This window comes from Pomacea canaliculata, linkage group LG3, assembly GCF_003073045.1.
Source record: "Pomacea canaliculata isolate SZHN2017 linkage group LG3, ASM307304v1, whole genome shotgun sequence".
In the NCBI taxonomy this organism is placed as follows: Eukaryota; Metazoa; Mollusca; class Gastropoda; order Architaenioglossa; family Ampullariidae; genus Pomacea; species Pomacea canaliculata.
Genome location: NC_037592.1, coordinates 15,855,655 through 15,874,243, shown reverse-complemented (window position 1 = coordinate 15,874,243; position 18,589 = coordinate 15,855,655). Strand labels below are relative to the sequence as shown.

At 36.9% G+C, this 18,589-nt stretch overlaps 2 protein-coding genes across 6 annotated transcripts; one reads left to right on the top strand and one right to left on the bottom strand.

Annotated features, from left to right (window-relative positions):
- The first annotated feature begins 1,101 nt into the window (after window positions 1-1,101).
- LOC112559357 (phosphonopyruvate decarboxylase-like) lies at window positions 1,102-8,396 on the top strand. Of its 5 annotated transcripts, none has more exons than XM_025230525.1 (11): window positions 1,102-1,236; window positions 1,925-2,049; window positions 2,723-2,852; window positions 2,983-3,113; window positions 3,357-3,516; window positions 3,947-4,002; window positions 4,377-4,483; window positions 4,822-4,932; window positions 5,252-5,357; window positions 5,525-5,725; window positions 6,039-8,396. In XM_025230525.1, the coding sequence occupies exons 2-11, from the start codon at window positions 1,996-1,998 to the stop codon at window positions 6,213-6,215; spliced, it is 1,233 nt and encodes a 410-aa protein (XP_025086310.1). In that variant the 5' UTR covers window positions 1,102-1,236; window positions 1,925-1,995; the 3' UTR covers window positions 6,216-8,396. The 5 variants fall into 5 exon arrangements, with proteins under 5 accessions (XP_025086310.1, XP_025086311.1, XP_025086312.1 ...); XM_025230526.1 differs by having other exon boundaries at window positions 1,225-1,322; XM_025230527.1 differs by lacking the exon at window positions 1,102-1,236 and adding an exon at window positions 1,255-1,293.
- Window positions 8,397-8,691: 295 nt separating this feature from the next.
- Window positions 8,692-18,558, bottom strand: LOC112559355 (26S proteasome non-ATPase regulatory subunit 2-like). The gene is made up of 22 exons (XM_025230521.1): window positions 18,436-18,558; window positions 17,824-17,880; window positions 17,379-17,543; window positions 16,896-17,017; window positions 16,250-16,474; window positions 15,852-16,010; window positions 15,292-15,436; window positions 15,015-15,075; window positions 14,400-14,543; window positions 13,991-14,097; window positions 13,418-13,545; window positions 13,130-13,217; window positions 12,813-12,975; window positions 12,291-12,392; window positions 11,959-12,029; window positions 11,524-11,620; window positions 11,031-11,113; window positions 10,577-10,745; window positions 10,170-10,391; window positions 9,893-10,011; window positions 9,352-9,466; window positions 8,692-9,180 (listed from the first exon to the last, which is right to left on the bottom strand). The coding sequence occupies exons 1-22, from the start codon at window positions 18,541-18,543 to the stop codon at window positions 9,107-9,109; spliced, it is 2,724 nt and encodes a 907-aa protein (XP_025086306.1). The 5' UTR covers window positions 18,544-18,558; the 3' UTR covers window positions 8,692-9,106.
- Window positions 18,559-18,589: the final 31 nt, after the last annotated feature.

Below are 18,589 nucleotides of genomic sequence, written 5' to 3'. Positions count from 1 at the left end.
AAGAGAGAGATTGCAATCGTTTTCTTAACTAAAATTACTTAACGTCGGATGTGATTATTAATGTTTATCTATACAGTCAAATCTCGCATACTATGCACTCTCGGTATTATGCCCACTTTTGCTCGTCCTGACTATAAATTCAATGTAAAATAAATTTACTATGCCACCCTACTCTCGCTACTATGCCACTTTTTTGTGATTGTCAAAAAGGCATAAGTTGTGAAATTCCGCGCAGTGCTCGATATATACTGTATGGTATGTGGGACATCGCAGTTAGGTGGATGGAACATAGCAGCACACAGGGAGGGGCGAGAGGTGTGGAAAAAAGGCTGGCGATGGTGGGCTGGTCGCTGGCCGGGTGACAGTCACGTGACAGAGGGAGAGCGGGAGGGGTCGCCTTAGCGACAGGATGCAGGTGTGCGGCTGTGGTTGGAGGGGTGGAAGATAAGAGGTGAGGGGGAGAATGAGAGAGGAGACAGCTAGTGCCAGCAGACGATTCTTGACAGCTTTAAACTGACGGGTAACTTGAGCAAATAAAGCTGTTTTTACGAACCCTCTCTACTATGCCACTCTCGCTACTATGCCACTTTTGCTCGGTCCCGGTAGGTGGCATAGTAGCGAGATTTGACTGTATCTCCTTCTCCCAGACTTGCGATGTGAGAGATTAATTCGTAAAAAAAAAAAGAAAAAGAAGTGTCGATCGAGGAGTTCTAGGGATTGCATGGTGTTTACACCGATCAGCCAGCAACTATAATAATGGCTATATTACGCCAAGGCAGCCAGTCGAAGAGTTAGAAGAGGCGCACAAGATATCACATGATGTAGCTCTAGTGCTGCAAGAGGCATTACAAATATCTTCAATGTAAATACGATCCTCATTAAAAAAAAAATATTGAGTTTCTCAAGTTTCCAATAGCTATTATGGATTGTACAAAGTCAGCAGTTGTTGTATAGTTGTTTAAATTCCCCCTTCCCCTTTAATCCGTATTGTAAAAAATACAAGTATTTTAACTGATGATATCCAGTTCGCCAGTTTCGCAGAATTTGTGTCACCACGAACTAATATTATACACATCCTTGGTGTCACCGTACCGACTGACTCCTAGCAGACGATATCAGCAACGTTCGTGACTCAGCGGACCGTGAGTGAAGAGAAGGGAGGCAATGCGAAATAAGGAAGGGAAGCGTGTCAAAATATTCTGACAACTATGGGGAATACCGTTTGAACAACGAAAGGTGGTCATATTTCAGAGGGGAAATTGTATTCGTTGCTGCTACAGGAAAATTTATTTTGTATGATGCATGAAGTAGAGCGGGGAGGGGTAAGGGGCAAGGACGGCAGGAGGGTTAAAAACATTACACTGTCCTGCAATAATTTATTTGATCAGTTGCATGCTTATTACCGTGCATCACAAATTTATTACAAACAGTTACTTACATAGCTGATTAAAATTAATGAATTCATTAATTATTGCTAACATTATAATGTTTGAAACAGACATTGTGATACCAAAGACTATATAAGAGTCTTTGGTGATACTGTGACCAAGACTGTACCAAGCATCGTGATAAAGACAGTTATATGATCGATTTTTCCAAAAGCTTCAAAAATGGTGATGTTACGTGGCATAATTATTGTGTATCAAAGTGTGGACAGAATAGTTTTATGTTTGCATGGTGCAGCATATAAGGAAGTGATACGCAATGCACAACTTAATAAGTGATGTCAAGATGTACAATTTATCTTAATATTTGTTGCTCTTAATTTTACATGATCATGATTGCAACTGTACATATTTACAATCATTAGTTGTGAAAATGCACAAATATTGTCCAAAAACTATAGCCTGTTAACAATTAACAAAGAGAAAAAACCAATTACCACCCTAATCTATTTTATTTAATTTGCTGTTGTCTGTTGCAGCTTTCCTTTCATATTAGCAAGAAGTCTGGAAGACCCTGATTGGTGGGATAAATAAATTTCCATCTGCAACGATGTCTGTTTTCAGCCTTATTTCCAAGTCCTATAAAGCACTTCAGTTACTAAATGTATAAAATTTTTGTTTTCATGTTTTCATTTTCATTCTTATTCTTTCTTGCATATTGTGTGTGTGTCTCCTTGTTCATTCTAGTTTGTTTAACTCTCTGTGTGTGTGTGTGTGTGTGTTTGTGTGCATTATTTCCTGTCAGATGCATGTAAACTGCACAAATAAAAGAGCTCAAAATTATGTCCAAGAAAAATTTACCCCAGACATTCAAAAGCTTTAATGATTTGGTGTTTAGGTTTGAAAAAAGAGTTTAAGCTGGAGGTTACTATTCAATAAAGCAAATGTATAAAACTATACATTTCGTCATTACTTTTTATCAAATATAGTTGTTTTACATACATAAAACATGTCACTCATAATTGAAACAGTTTCCTGACATGAGAAATCAAGATCACAAAAATATTATTGTGTGTATTTATGCATTCTTTCTGTGAATGGTCAATAAATTTTCCAGTACATTGGGGTGTAAACAAATGCCAACAATTTCAAAAAGGGGTCTGAAAAATATTTGCTTTTAATATATGGAAACCACTAGCACATGCTCATGGATGTGTGTGTATTTATAAATGAAAGAGGAGAGGTATAACTGGAAAGGAAAGAGATTTAAATGTTTGTGAACTTCATCATAAAAATGAGGTTATTCTCAAGAGTGCATGCTTGTGTCTGTCTTTCAGCATCTCCAACACAAAAACATTATTACAAGAGTTATGTCCAGTGTACCTCTCAGTCCTGCTGCTTTTTTTGAGGCTGTCAGAGATACAGGGATCGCCTTTTACTGTGGAGTGCCTGACTCTCTCTTGAAAGGTATTTTGACTGTTGAAGCTCCAAGGATGGATAAAGGGAAGGAGAGAGAAAGAAAAAGAGGTTGAGTAGTAACAGATTCATAACCAGCATGTCCTTTTTTTCTTCATGAGTGCAACACTTTCTGTTTCAGACTTCTGTGCTTTTATTACACAAAATGTTCCAGCTAAAAGCCATGTCATTACAGCTAATGAAGGCAATGCTGTTGCTTTAGCAACTGGCTATCACTTAGCAACTGGAAAGACAGCTATGGTTTATTTACAGGTATGCTTTGCAAATAAATTTTGAAGTAGATTTCTCAAGTACTTTTAATTAATCTTTAGTTCAGTTTATACATTAAAGAATATAAATGTGACTGTAGTATGATACATATTTAACCAAATGTGTTCTTTATTTTCGTTTATTTTGATAGCTTAGAATATCAGCTCATAAAGATGTTTTGCTACTTATTAACTGTGGTGGGTCGATCAGTACTTAGGTCTACAATTCTGATGCATGGGTGGGCAGAACTCTGGCCTGGGTAATGCGGTGAATCCTCTGGTGTCCCTGGCTTCCCCAGCTGTCTCTAGTATTCCTATCCTGCTATTGATTGGCTGGAGAGGTGAACCTGGGGTCAAGGATGAACCACAGCATGTTACCCAAGGAAAAATCACTCCAGAATTGTTAGGTAATGTTACTTTATACTGAAAAAGCAAAATTGTTCTTCCTACGTATTTTTTTCCAGCATGTGTTCTAGTGTGTCAACAAAATGACAAAACTCTTACCTATTTTATAGTCTCTTGTATTGGAAAAAATTACACTCTGCACTGCACAGGTTTTTTTTCAGACATTTCTTCAACTCTTCACCAATTTTACGTTCTAAGCATATTTATATGTTGCACATAATCATAAGATAAGTATCTGTGCCTACGCAGTACTGGCTTGTGACAGTTGATAGATTCTATACTTCTACCTGCCATATTGTTTTAGATATATCCTCATTAATTTTTAAATTGTATATTCATTTTTCATTCTGAAAATGTGTCCATGGCAATATTACAGCATTGAAGATGTTGAGTCTTTTAGAAAACTAAGCACTTCAGTACTCTTCCTTTCAGAGGTGATGAATATACCTTCCAGAATTCTTCCACAAGATAATGAAAAGATGAGAGAGGTACTGTAAGCTTTCTCTTATATCAGCAACACCATTTTCTTGGCACAGAATAAGAAAAATTACATTAAGTTAGAAAGGTGGTTGGGTGGGCCGCTCATGGATGTGTGTGCAGGTTTTGCCAGGAGGTAGCTGAGTATGTATTGGGTAGGTTAGTAGGTGGTTGGGTAGCTCAGTAAGTGGTTGAGTGTGTTGTGTGGGCCAGTAGTGGATGAGTGTGCGGGTTGAACCAGGAGGTAGTTGAGTGGGCTAGTAAGTGATAGAACATGTTCATATCCTTTGTTTGAGAGGAGCTATGTCCCATGTCTTGTGAAGAGCATCTTCTTGTGTTGCTATTTGATGCTGACTTTTAATATTCTCAGACATTTTTTTCGTAGGTACTCAGAGAAGCAAAACATCACTTTGAAGAGAAGAAATCTGCATTTGCTCTTCTGGTGAAAAGCAAGACATTCGGAACATGTAAACTTCCACCAAATCCCCCTCAGTAAGTTGAAGGCTCCAGTTGAAAGGAAAGAGGGCAGAGAGAGAGACAGAAAGTGCATGGGCATATACAGTCATCTTACTTTTGTATTAATATGATTCAGTAATAAAATCTGCTTATAAATGTGTGCTGGCAGTTGTACAGAAAATAATTCAATTTTTACATTTTTGAAAAAGTAGCCTTCCTTAATAATTGGTACTCCTAATATTTTTATCTTTTCTTTCAGTTGATAATTTATTTTAGTGTAAAAATTGCCTTATTCTTTTGATTCTAGACATCTTAGTGAGGTACCGTATAGTTTTCAGTAATGTCCTTGTTAATGACTCTTTCTCATGTTACAGATTCTCAATGACCCGTGAGCAGGCTGTAACCCTCGTGCTGCAAGGTCTCAGCTCTCAAGATGTTGTAGTCAGCACCACAGGCATGCTGTCACGAGAAGTCTACGAGTACAGGTAATCAATACTCTGATGAAGTCTCTATTAAAAAGACCTAGCCATTGACAAGTGCGGACATTCTTTATGATACCTTTAGCTAATTACTTCTTCAAATTTGAGAATATTAGTTTGTCCTGACAGACATACACAAATATCCAATCTCAACATCAGGCACTATCATACATCCTAATATTTTAAGTTGTGGTTTAGAAGCATGGGTTGCACATCCAAAATAAATCTCTGTACCCTGGTATCATTAAGATGGCATTTTTATGGTCTGCATACATCGTCATCATGCATGTTGCTTGTATTATTTTTGTGCTGTTCAATTTTGCAGGGCTTTGAAAAAGATGAGCCATGAACAGGAGTTTCTCACAGTGGGAGCAATGGGTCATTCCAGTATGATTGCCCTTGGCATTGCTTTACAAAAACCAAACAGGCAGGTATGAACATAGTAAACCATTTGAGACTCCTGTGCCAGCTATGTGGCAGTTGACAAAAATGGTGGTCAGATCAGAACTCTCAGCAATTTCTATCTCCATCACATTTTTTTGTGGTTTATTTATTGCTCATTATACTTCATGTATGCAAGCAAGGTGTTGATTTCCAGGTTTTCAGTCTGGATGGAGATGGAGCTGTTTTGATGCATATGGGAGCACTAGCCACCATAGCCCAGCGAAAAGTTCCCAACTTTAGACACATTGTCTTTAACAACGGTGCCCACGATTCAGTGGGTGGTCAACCAACTGAAGCACGGCATTTTGATGACTTCTCAATCCCAGGCATTGCAATGGCATGCGGTTATAAAGAGGTAAGAAAAATCCAGACATCTTAATGTTGAAAGTTCACTTCCTCGTGCATATATGCAAGTGCATGTGAGTGTGGTATGTGTGTGTTGTGCCTCAATGCATGAAATTGACCAGAAGCAAAAATGATAAAGCAGAAAACATTCAGGCGCAGCAGAAAAACCAATGATCAATGTACTTTCTCCAGTTATGTAAACCATATAGTTGGTCATTATTTTACAGATTGTATCTTATATTAACTATAAAAATATGGTTCAAGTCTGAAATAAACTTTGGATTATGTTACAAGTCTTTGTTTTGTAATGGCCTGTTATGTAGGCCTTTACGGTGAAAACTGAGACTGAGTTGGTCGAGGGGTTGCACCGCCTGCAGAACCAATCGGGACCCACCATGATGGAGGTGTTGATCAACACAGGCAACCGCACTGACTTGGGGAGGCCAACACGAACTACTCATGAAAACAAAGAGGACTTCATGGAGTTTCTTAAAAGCTGACAAGTAGATGATACAAAGCTGTTTGGTTGGATATTGTGACATTTAACTGCTTATCTTTTACAAATGCAGATGATTACATTGGAGTTGATGGATTTTACTTGAACGATAAATCCAAATCCAAGTTTCTTTTTAAAAAAAACACTTTAAGATCTGTCAACTAGTAGGATTTCTTCAGTGGTGCATGCAGTGGTTAGTTCAGGGCTATTGGCTTACAATTTCTTAAATCTGAGAATTGATGAAATAGGTTAAATGACAGTTAAATGAAGAGTTATGGAAATTTGTACACGTATAGTCAGTGCTTTGCTAAGGAAAAAGACACCATTTGCTTTGTAAAAAGTGCAATATACATTATTCCAAAGATCTGTTTAAAATTAAAATACAGTCAAATCTCGCTACTATGCCACCTACCGGGACCGAGCAAAAGTGGCATAGTAGTGAGGGTTCATAAAAACGGCTTTATTTGTTCAAGTTACCCGTCAGTTTAAAGCTCTCAAGAATCGTCGGCGCACGTTCTTTCGGCGGATCTCATACATCTCGTTGTCTATTCCAGTGGTTCTCAAAGTATTTCGGACCGCGGACCACTTTACTTAAGTAAAAATTATGGCGGGCCACCAAGCTCGTTCTTTGTAATTAAAATGTTAATGCGAGGAATGCATCACTTTAAACATCACTTTGCTGACATATGACGACTGTCAGCCGCGGACCACCTGACTTATGCCTGCGGACCACACTTTGAGAACCACTGGTCTGGTCGATCGCACGCTTGCATCACACCGGGCTTCCCGCTTCTCTGTTGTAAGAACGGTGCTCCAAGCTAGCTGGGCTTCCTCAAAGGGAACAATTTCCTCCTCGATCTCGTCCTCTTCGCTTTCCCCTTCACACCATCTCCTCCGCAATCTCCTCCATCGTGAAAGACCCGCCAGATGAGACGCACTCGCGGAATTTCACAACTCGTACCTTTACAATAGTGGCATAGTAGCGAGAGTAGGAGGTGGCATAGTAAATTTATTTTACATTGAATTTATAGTCCGGACCGAGCAAAAGTGGCATAATAACGAGAGTGGCATAGTAGCGGGGTGGCATAGTAGCGAGATTCGACTGTAGGTGCAGCAGGTTTAAGACCACCACGGAATCTTGAAATTAAGGTATCAAGGGTTTCTGAAATTTTATAGTAGCACTTCTGAAAGTCTTGTCAGATTTTTTATGCATGCTTTTATGCAAAAGTACCTTGTAGGCCATTATAATTTTTTTTATTTTGAATTTATGACCAGTTGATCATAACATGCATACCATATAAAAATATTTGAGCTCTCATAAAAAAACTACTGGGAACGTTACTTTTTAAGCAATTTTGAACCATTAATTACTTTTCCTCAACTAAATTGGCAGTTGTATTGATTGTTGCTTTTAGCAGTAGCATGCTTTTACACAAGAGGCGTATTTATAAACCAGAATTACATTTTTACAGAATTTATTTCATGACAAAATGCAATTTCCTTTTCCCTCCTAAATACGTTTCAGAGAATACTAATCCTAATTTAGTGCATAGTGGAGGCCACAGAAGGCACTGATATTATGTTCAGTTGTCTTTTGATTGTCTGCATTTGATGTCACATTGTCTTTTCCAAGTAAAAGTTTTCAAAATGTCTGTTAACCACTTAGACTGTTTATAAATAAGTATTAAATTTTCATAAATTGTAATGATTAGTTATAAATTTCGTGCTATTGCTCAAGCAGTTCATTGCTTTTATGTGAATCTTAAGAGCATAAATTCATTCTCAAAAAATATTAGACATTCTTTAAAGTATTATCCATTTTGAATAGTCTTATTTTTGTACATTTGAAATTATACATTGGATGCAATGTTTTTCTTGTACAATATTACAGTCTGCATGGATTGAGATTGCAACTTTTGTGAACTGTAATATATCTGGTTTATTTCATTATCAGCTGCAAAAACTCATGCCATGCAAGTTTTCAGTTCTCTCTACTTGGCATTGTTAATTTATAAAGTGAGCAACTATTGTTAAATTATCAAACTTTCATCATCTTACATTTTCATATTTTTGAAACCTTTTTTCCCCCAGATATATTAGAGTCAAGATCTGCTTATTCATTATTTCTGGCTGCTTAATTGTTTAAGCAGTTGAACCTTTTAAAAAGGAAACAGTTTAAGTACTTCTTCATAGTCTTTGTTGTGAATAGTTGTGAATGCAGAGCATGTACAGATGCAAGTGATGTGAGGCCTCTTCCCCCTACCTCAAAAAAAAATAAAAATAAAAAATGCAGATCTTAAATGAACAGAGCTACATGAAATGCTTGCTTCAAATTTTATCATTGAAAATTTAAGGTACCACATGTCCCTGGCACATGGCAACCTCTACTCTGTCTGGCACATGGCAACCTCTACTCTGTGGCTACTGTCTCAGTTCTTTCTGCACAAGTCACACAATTTCAAAACTGACACACAACTGACTGGACTTCATGTGAACTGTATTTTTTCTATAGGTTTGTATTGTTGCACTAGCATCCCAGAAACAACTGCACTCAACACACAACTCTTCAGCATACCACATAAACCATCCAGCTTGCAATTTCCTCAAAAGTGGTTGGAACAAACAACTGTAATTTCTGATGTCTCTTAGTTGAAAAAGAAAGAAGAAATTAACAGTTTCATCTTCTTCACCACCCATCCCATGTCTTGTGAAATCTAAAGATCCAATGATGTGAACTCCACTGAAAAAGTCAGACATCACATAACTTGATCATTTGTTTATAAATACAAACACAAAAGTTCATTGAAAAAAGTTTACATGCATTTTAAATGTCTCAGCCCATTTTTAATTATGTGACAAAAACTGTTGAAAGATGACTATAAAAGTGTGAATGCATTATGTTTCAGCACTGTATTCTGGGTTCTTGCGCAGAATGACAAATCCCTCCATTATTGGAGTTAGGGCGATGTCTGTTAACCTCTGTTAAGGATAATGATGAAAATGACACAGTGCCCCCTGCTTCCTACAAAAATAAATAAAAGCAAATAAACATAACTGGGGACTAAAACTTTATCACATGAAGCATGAAACCCTTTCATTATGCACTCATTCTGCAACAAATGATCACACTCAAAGGATACATTCTTCAGTTGCTAGCTCTGCTCTTTCTCCATACGCCAAAAGTACAGGTGTGGTGTGTGTTTGGAAGCCAGTTATGGTCTTTGGTTTGCCTGCCTGGCCAACTACATCCACAGCCTGTTCATGCAAATCAAAATTTTCAATCATAAGCATTGTCATCAAGGACTGCCACAATAATAAAACGAAACTAAAATATGAACTTTATCCCAAAATATCTGACAAAAGTTTGACCACAGAACATATTTCAAGAACAGATGGAGAACAAAATTATGAGAAATCTGGCTTAATATAAATATATTTCAATCAAGGTATGAGATACATCAAGATATACTACATTAAGCATATTAAAGCATGTTCAGAAGATGAGGTGCTTCAATAGCCTTAATCACCTAATACCTATTTTGCTAAACTCTTTAATCATCCTCAATTTAACTTTGACCATGAAATCGCCCAGTGAAAATAATCACCATCCTTAGATAAACTAAAATAATCTCAAGTTTAAAAAAACAAAAGCTTCATGAAACTGTTAATCAGGCTGCATACCTGTCCAACACGGACGGAGACAGGGAGGGGTCGAAGCTCCTCATCAAAGGTAACCAGCATACGAGGTTGCATGGCTGTCACCAGGTTGTACAGCACATAGTGAGACTTGCCTAGAATGACTGGAAATACAGAATCAACTATTAATACTGCTATATTGGCAATTACCAACCTGTAAAGGTTTCTCTTTTTTTCCCCTCATGTAACACAGCACATATGCAGCTAAGCAAGATGGCAACATCTTTAATCATATTTAAAAGAAAGGCAAATGTCTACTCACTGTTTTTGACATCCAGACAAGATACCAAAGTGGCCAAAAGTCCTGCCAAAGCAACTGGTGACATAAGTGTGCGGTCACTGTGATATGGGCAAAGTGTCAGTGTGCCTTTCCCTAGGTGGGTCAGACCCTGTGCCAAACGAACCATGAACAGATTGTTGGGATCCTTGGCATGATACACCGCCAGCTGTCGAAGCATGGCTGCCAGCCGTGCATTGTTGGTACCTAATAAGAGACAGAAACAACTGCTGGAGATCACAAGGTCTATCACTTGTTCAATGTCTAATTCAAGGAACTAAAATTTTTTCTAAATTCTTAATGAAAACAACATTTTACAGACATGCACAAATATGATCCCTGTAAAATAAGACTACCTATTAGGCATGCATTCAATTTAAATGTAACCTCACCTGCTCCAACTAGGCCCATAGCTATAATTGCATTATGCGCAACCTCAGGGTCACTGTCATGTGAAAACTTGCTCAGGGTGTCCAGAATCTGCAGCTTGGGGTTGGATACCGATATGAGAGCAAGAGCCAGTGGCACAGCACGACGAATGGGTAGTTCTCCATAGCGCAGCTGATAAATGGATCCAAAACATCTTGTGCAAATACAATTTCTCCAAAATCATTAATTTTTTGCAAGTGACTTTACAAATTTATTGTTGTCATAAAAAAAAAAACTACAGTAATATAAACTGATTTTTAAACATCACTTTCACAGATGCTACATGTTCTTTATTCATAATATGATGCAGAAAACCTAAATCTGCCAACATAAAGGATAACTGAAAACAAACATTAAACTGCTGGTCTGAAATGAAATATGATAGATTTTATATAATGGAAAAAGACTTCAACTTACCAAATGTCCAAAGGTCCTGTAAGACATCTCACTTCCAATTTCTTCTCCCATAGCAATAAGACCAATGCCCAAAACAGCAATTCCTATCAAAACAAACAAATAAAATGTGTCTATTTTAAAGAAGGGTATAACATTTGTTACTTGTGCGTTGGTTTTCCTACAAAGGGAATCTAAGTAAAAAATTGTAGTTCATGATCTGTCTTCAAAATAGCACTCTGCTATCTTTTTGTACTACTAATGGTTTTACTTACAACTATCTTTCAAAACAGAAAAACAAGAATGAACTTTTAAAGTGGCCAAAGAAAGAAAATGTCCCATAGAGTTCACTCTTTTATGGATGCCTGAGGAAGGGGGGGAAGGAGACTTTTAAAAAGCATCTTCTCCATGCTTTGTAACTGATTAGGCATCTGTGGCCTAGTCAAGTACTACTGGTAACCTACAGATGTGCTATATTTTGATCGAGCTGATCACCGAAAAATAAGACATGACTAACCTTGCTGCAAAGAAAGATCGGGTCCAGCAGGTTCTTTCTCCTTCTCTTTCTTGTCATCTTTTTTCTTGTTTTTGTCCTCTTTCTTTTCATTGTTATCCTAATCAGCAGCATGAACTGACAACTTTATTCAAAATTATTAAAGCTACATTGCAGATGCTTTAATTATTTCATAATTCAATCTATTCCCATAAAAATACTCTTTGTTTCCCCAAATCATTCACTCAAGCTTAGTCATTAATCAAATCCTCTCTGACACATTCTAAAAGAAACCCCTTTTCATCTCTTACTATTTAATGCTGTCTTAACACAAAAGCAGCTGGCACACTGAAATGCTTCAACATAACACACCTTTTCTGCGTGTCCACAATTTTGTGTTACTTGTAAAGCAACTGCAATGTTCTAACAATTGAAAACAAACACTAGACCCTGCCATACCTGATCTTTTGAATCATCATGCTCAGAGCAGATATGAAGGAGATGCTGAACTTTAAGAACATTGCCAGTACCTAAAGAAAAATTAAGCTGCTATACACAATTACCATGACATATATTTGTATGAAAACATACAGTCCCAAATCATTATCTCATCATGCAACACAAAGCTTGGTTAAGTGGCACAGGTGGCAACATAAGGATAACAAGCTGAAACTATAATTACAATGAAATATATTTATTCAAGTTACATTTCTGTAAACTTCCCAGTTTGTGTTTTTTGAAAAAGTGATTAACATTCAAAAAAATTAATATTAAAAAAACAAAATACTCACCAGCATATGCGCAGACATCAACCAGAATTGTTGCCATGGACTTCAGTGGTTCAGCCACCACCTCCAATGCTACCAGAGTTGCCTCCACAGCATCCTGCTTGCCTGAGGATAAAAGGAATCAAATAAAAAACTTAAGGAGCAAAACTAAACATAACAGAATTATGTTACAATGCTTTGTTAATGATTTGTCTGACATGACTTTTGCAACTCTCTTTAGCCTCCTGTCTGTCACTCTTGAATCTATGAACTTTACCAGTTACTAGTTTTAAGAAAGACAAAAGTACAGTAGCCAGCTCAAAGGCCTCAAAAACAAGTTGGCCTTTTGCAGCATCGGCATCAGTCAGATTAGAATGAGTGACATATTTCCCTAAGCTTCCTGGAGATACATGATGCCACAACTGAGCCCTAACATTTTTCTCTGATATGTCGGTCAGATCATCAGGTATTGAGGTATACTGAAGTTTTGCATGCAAACTCTGTTGAGGCAGGTCATAAAGAAACAATTTTAATTCCAGTACTTACCCAGATATGTGAGGGCAAGGCCAAGAGCAAGATAGCGGGCGTAAGTGTCTTTTAAATCAGTTTCAGATCGCTCCATCATTGTTTGCAAAATTGTAGAGGTGACTTCCCCATTGCAGCTGCCAACTGCGATCATGCCACAGGCAAGAGCTGCCATCCCTAAGACCTAAATTATGAAAACCAAAATTGAAGCACTGGTTAAAGGACAATGTAGACAAAGTGATAACACCGAGAATACCAGACAGTCCCGCTGCATTTTATCAGTTTTGAATCAGGAAAAAAGTTTGATAAAATTAGGTAAGTACAGAAATTCATCTTACCTCCATGTTTGATTTTGAGTCACCCAGAACAGGAAGGATTAGTGACAAAACATCTTCTCTGTTAGACCCAGCATATGCTAAACCAAGCCTGCAAACGAAAAAAAAAAACAAACATCATTCCACAATTTTAAGGATTAAATGTTAAAATTCTGGTAGTAAGCCAATGCTGCAATTAGCCAAGAAAATTAACCATGACCTCAAATTAAAAATACAAACTATGCAGCAATCATCACACTTTCCCCCTAGCAGCCACAAGTTCCCTTTTTGACAAAGTCAGACAGTACTCACCCACATATGGCTCCAACACGCATGATGTTGCTGTTATGTGTGACATAGTCAGTCAACAAAGCAAGAGCCGGATCGCACTCATTCCTTACACCAGTGTTGACAATACCACAAGCCAGTAGTGCTCCTGCCTGTAGAAGAGAATTTTTCCACATTCTTATGCAAGAAGAACGACAAAGTCAAAACAAACACCTCCAGATATCCTGCCAATAATTTTAATGTAACAATCTTAAAAATATCAAAAGATCTAATAATCTAGACTGTATGATTATTACACATGTACAATTCTTATTTGTGAACTCAACTCGGACCCAACAAAATAAAATATAAGCTCTCTAAACCTTTCAAGACAAAAATCTCATTCACTTGAAAACACACACACACATTTGCTTTAAAGTAAAAATATAAAATAAAATAAATAAATAACATAAACACCAAAAGTGAAAACTAAATGCTCGATTCAGAGACTTTCTTTGCTTTATTTGACACACATGCCAGAACTATATTTCAGTTCAATACCGTCAGATGTTATTTTGCATTATAGCTTCATACATCCTAAGACCACCTTTTTGTTACCTTAATGTAGTCTTCGGAAGAGTACAAGAATTTGTCAATCTGTATTAATCCGCCATCTACATCCCAAAGCAGGATGAGACCCAAAGAAGCTGTAGCACTCAACATGCCTGTAAAAAAATAACTTGTATGTTATACACAGCAGCATTTCCTAATTTCACTGAGTGCTTCCTGAATACTGCACACATATTTCACACTCTCTCTTTCTAATGTAGTTTATGTCATTCAGTACTACACATTGTAATAGCCAATATTACAGCGACAGTGAGATAAGTTCTGCCAAAGCTCCTTTACTGTCAGTTGTTTTTTTTTCTATCATTTAAAATCATCTAGGCAAATTGCAATGACAAGAACAGTAGGTGGAATAAAGATGATTTTTAAAAATCTATAATTAAAATACATTGGTAATTACCATGATCTTTGTTCTTGTACAACCATTTGTTGCCATCTTCCATCAGCAGTTTATCTGCTCCAAATGCAGCATTGACAAAGCCATTAACAAACGAAGATGCCAAGTTCTGCCGAGCTGAGTCAAGGTTGTTTGGACCCAAGGATCCTGTGTAACAAACTTCAGTATAAGACTACACTGTGCTTTACTCTAATTTTAACTTTCAACATTGACATTGTTTGTTGTGAAACCATAACACACTGCTATTTCTATTATAAAGCTATTACACTGAAACTTTGGTCAGTTTAAACCGCACCCAAAAAAATGTTTTAGAACTACTTTCAGTGCACAAAACAACAGATCTGCATTCACATATACAGACATCCTTCTCCTGCACTTCAAATGACTCCAGTATTGGTGAGGGGTGGGGGGGGAGTAGTGTAATAAAAACAGAACAAAGGAGCAGAGATTTAAGTATTATTGAATTTATATATTTGTGTTAACTGAATGATGTTAACAGCCAGCACCATTGTAAATATGTTCATTTTCAGACATTAAATGTGATATAACCCTTTGTGCATGAAGGCTAATACATTATAATATACAAAGAAAAAAGAATGTTTCCTTCAGTAAGCTTACTATTTGGTTCCAAGTGACTTTTGTAGATATCCTCTGGAACTTTAGGTTCCATGATGTCCAACTACAATCAAAAACATGCAGCTCTTTCAGCATATATTTTTCTAAGTTTCTTTAAGCTAACCCTTGTACATGTCTCAAGCTTCAGAATGGAAAAATGCCCAGTTTTATCACTGCTAGGAATTATAATAAAGATCAACTCAAACATAAAGACAAGTTTAAATTTTATCTGAAAGCAGTCTACCAATTCCAAAAAAAAAAAGGACAATTTTAAACCCACCTCTCTAGCCAAAGAGAGAAAAGCACCATTAAGGGGAACATTTGACATGATTTCTGTCAGCTCATCATTTTCTTCCACCTCTCCATCTAGGTCCAAAAATACTTGTTGGCGTCCCAGTATGTAGGCCAGTTGCTTCTGCACTACCCTGAAAGAGTAACCCAGAGAACTGTACTGAAGTGTACTAGGCACTGATGTAACTTAATCTCTTGATCTTTAAACAGTACTGCTTAAATCATAATCAAATGCAGAGCTGTAAATAAATGAAGGCCTGATAGGAAAGACATTCTTACATGAAACAGCTGTGCATTCATGCTTTCAATGGCCTTACGAAAATAAACATCTGCAAATTACTTACAGCTAATAATTTAGCTAATCATGTGTTCTTTTGCATGCAGAACTAATGAAAGTGGCCAGCAGTCTTCAGTTTTAAAAGCACTTCCTGCTATCATGTAGACATGTTTGCTCATGCACTACCCTAAAACAAAACATCCCAAAAAAAAAAGTGTGGAGTGCATTTTTTATATACTACTGCAAAGCAGCATTTTTCATAAACCACTCACCTGTCCTTACAAGAAATGAAAATATCCTGTATTAGCTTCATATCATTCAACTGCAAGGCACAGCGCAGCGCCTGGGGATACTGGTTGAACTTGCGGTACAATTCAACTGCACAGTGAAGCAAGGAGGTGTTCTCTGGATCTGGCACGTATGGGACACAGCTGGGCAAAGCAGTCATATGCAATGTTAGCATCGTCATTTTGTTATCAATGGTTGCTGAAGTCAGTGCTGTGCAGGATCAATCTAATAAATTTCTAAGCACTGGTATGTAACATTACATGTTCAACAGTGGTAAGCACTACTACATTTCCCATAAAAATATCCGACATATTATAGAAACACTGATCAAGAGCAGGAAAAATGACAGAATCAAATTAATAAACTTGAATGATAGGAACACCTTGTGAGGTAGAGGCAGACTCGTGGGTAAGCCTGTTCATCAACATATTGCATAGCCATGTCAAGGCGCTCCAGCTCCATCATAAGATCACAGGCCTCTGCTTCAGCATTATGACCCATGTGGTATGGGATGATCTCCTGTGCAAGAACAAGCAGCTTGCCACGCATGTCCAAGTTGTCTTCCCCAGTCTCCTGCCATTCCTGCACCACCTGTCCTGCCAAGTGTCTGCAAAAGAAACAAGTGTTCAAAGACTAAAAAGTATTTCAAAATGTTGTCTTTAAGTCCAAAAGAAGGATTCAGGGAAATCGCTGGTAGCTCTTTTCTGCCCGCATAATGCAGTTTCTCAAGAAGGCTACAGTAATCATGGAGATCCAAATGTACAGATCACATTTTGTCTTCTCCAGTAACTGACAGGCTCCTTTGCTCTTCCTCGTTTGATTTACAATGTTAAACATGTAATGAAAAATGCAAAACAGATAATCAGACACTTAAGTGTTTGCTGTCCTTCAGTGGGACTATACTTTCAAAATATCATCTGACCATCTCTCCTGCATCCATACCCTACAGCCCCTTGTAAGTACTTTAGTTCTTATTTCAGAGTTTCAAAAGCAAAAAGAGACCTGTGACCAGGACAATGAACACATACCTGACATACTCATGCCCCCAAGATCCTAATTCCTCCTTTGTGCCCAGCAGCCTGTAGTGGAGGCTATCTTGACCTTCACTGATGGTCATTCCCAGGACAGATATAATATCAGCACAGAATCTCTAAAACAAATAAAAGCTCATTCATTAGTAAGGTTTCTGTTTCAATAACAAAAAGTAAAATAAGTTGATGAAAATTTAAAAGACTCTTCAATCTACCAAAAGACATTTCATAAGTGAAAATTACAGCATAACAAAACAGTGACAATATAAGAAAACTTTTTTAATACAATATCTTTACAACTATGACTGTTATCAACATGGAAATAAATTATATGCAGGGTGGGACACTTTACTATTCATACGCCCCTCTACCTACTTTTGGGCCACCCTTATGATATACACGTGTGTACAAATACATACAATATTTTCTTTAAAAACTGAGATATTCTGTACCAAAAAAAAGTATTCTAAACATATATACCTTTGTCTCCGGATCACGAATTGTATCATGCACAGCCTTTATCGTCTCATAATGTTGGCGAAGAAACTTGAGTGGCTTTGGGACTGAAGTCATGGAGGTGGTGGATGCTCGAATCATGCTTCTCAAACTTTCTAAAGCTGGTTTGTACAGTCGCTGATCTGGTTCCTAAAGCATTCTACCTTTGTACAGTGTTCTTTAACCCAAGCAGCTATCTACAGTAATTCTGTGAAAACTTCTTAGCATTTCGACTATGAATTATACTAAAAATTTTAAAATGTGGCTCTTAAATAGCATACAATATAACATTGTACTTAACAATACTGACAGAACAAAAATCATTTTACATCAAATTATACAGTTTTGTGGAAATAAATGGCAATATTTCACCAATAGTATTTCATGGATATTGAAAAGATTATACTCTGTGAGGTACATTTTTTTTTACCTGCAATCTTTCGACAAGCATATTTAACTCCTCTTGAAGCTGCTTGTCTTCTTCTGACTGGAAAAAATTTAAATAAATATGTGTAAATTCTGTTACATTCCTCCTGAGCTATTTGTCTCATTTTATACTGATTTACTTAATTATGTAGTGCACCAAAGGTTGAAATTTTATATACTGGAAAAGTATTTGCATTTATTAAAAAAAAAAGCAAAACAAGCACTGAACTAGAAAATACAAACAATGCCCCATATTTTCTTCTGCATTTATATGTAGATTTAAACAAATAATGAGAATGCAACGAATATAGTTATGACAAAGTTGATAATTTGTATAAAAAATGCCAGAATATGTTTCACATATATAAGATTATAATGCAAACTTGAAACTTATACTTGGGCATATCTTTATTTTAGTCATAATAAAAAACCAAATCTATGTACTAAAATGTTAATAAAATTGTAGCCACGCACTCTGTTTTTTATTTTTAAAATTATTATCGATACATTCTCACTAATGACAGCGCGTTTTCGAAGATGTGCGCTTACCGTTTGACTGCTTACGTTTACCTTCTCTAAAAAAAATTATTTGAACTGTGTACAGAAATTCAATTACCAGTTCTTGTTCCTTTGGTTCTTCTGTACTTTTCTTTTCACCCTCTTTTGTAGTATCAGACTTTTTGTCTTGCTTTGAAGACAGATCTCCCTTCATCTTGTCCGCCATGTCGCCGCTTCACATTTAACCGGAAATAGATAAGTTGTCAAAAATT

Excerpts from the sequence above, each read along its gene's own strand:
- LOC112559357 (XM_025230525.1), top strand. The coding sequence starts at position 1,996 with ATGTCTGTTTTCAGCCTTATTTCCAAGTCCTATAAAGCACTTCAGTTA. Across the intron at positions 3,114-3,356 it reads CAGCTATGGTTTATTTACAG|AACTCTGGCCTGGGTAATGC; the intron begins GTATGCTTTGCA and ends ATGGGTGGGCAG. Across the intron at positions 4,484-4,821 it reads CTTCCACCAAATCCCCCTCA|ATTCTCAATGACCCGTGAGC; the intron begins GTAAGTTGAAGG and ends CTCATGTTACAG.
- LOC112559355 (XM_025230521.1), bottom strand. The coding sequence starts at position 18,543 with ATGGCGGACAAGATGAAGGGAGATCTGTCTTCAAAGCAAGACAAAAAG. Across the intron at positions 12,393-12,812 it reads CCTTGCCCTCACATATCTGG|GCAAGCAGGATGCTGTGGAG; the intron begins GTAAGTACTGGA and ends TTTTATCCTCAG. Across the intron at positions 10,392-10,576 it reads TATGGGCCTAGTTGGAGCAG|GTACCAACAATGCACGGCTG; the intron begins GTGAGGTTACAT and ends GTCTCTTATTAG.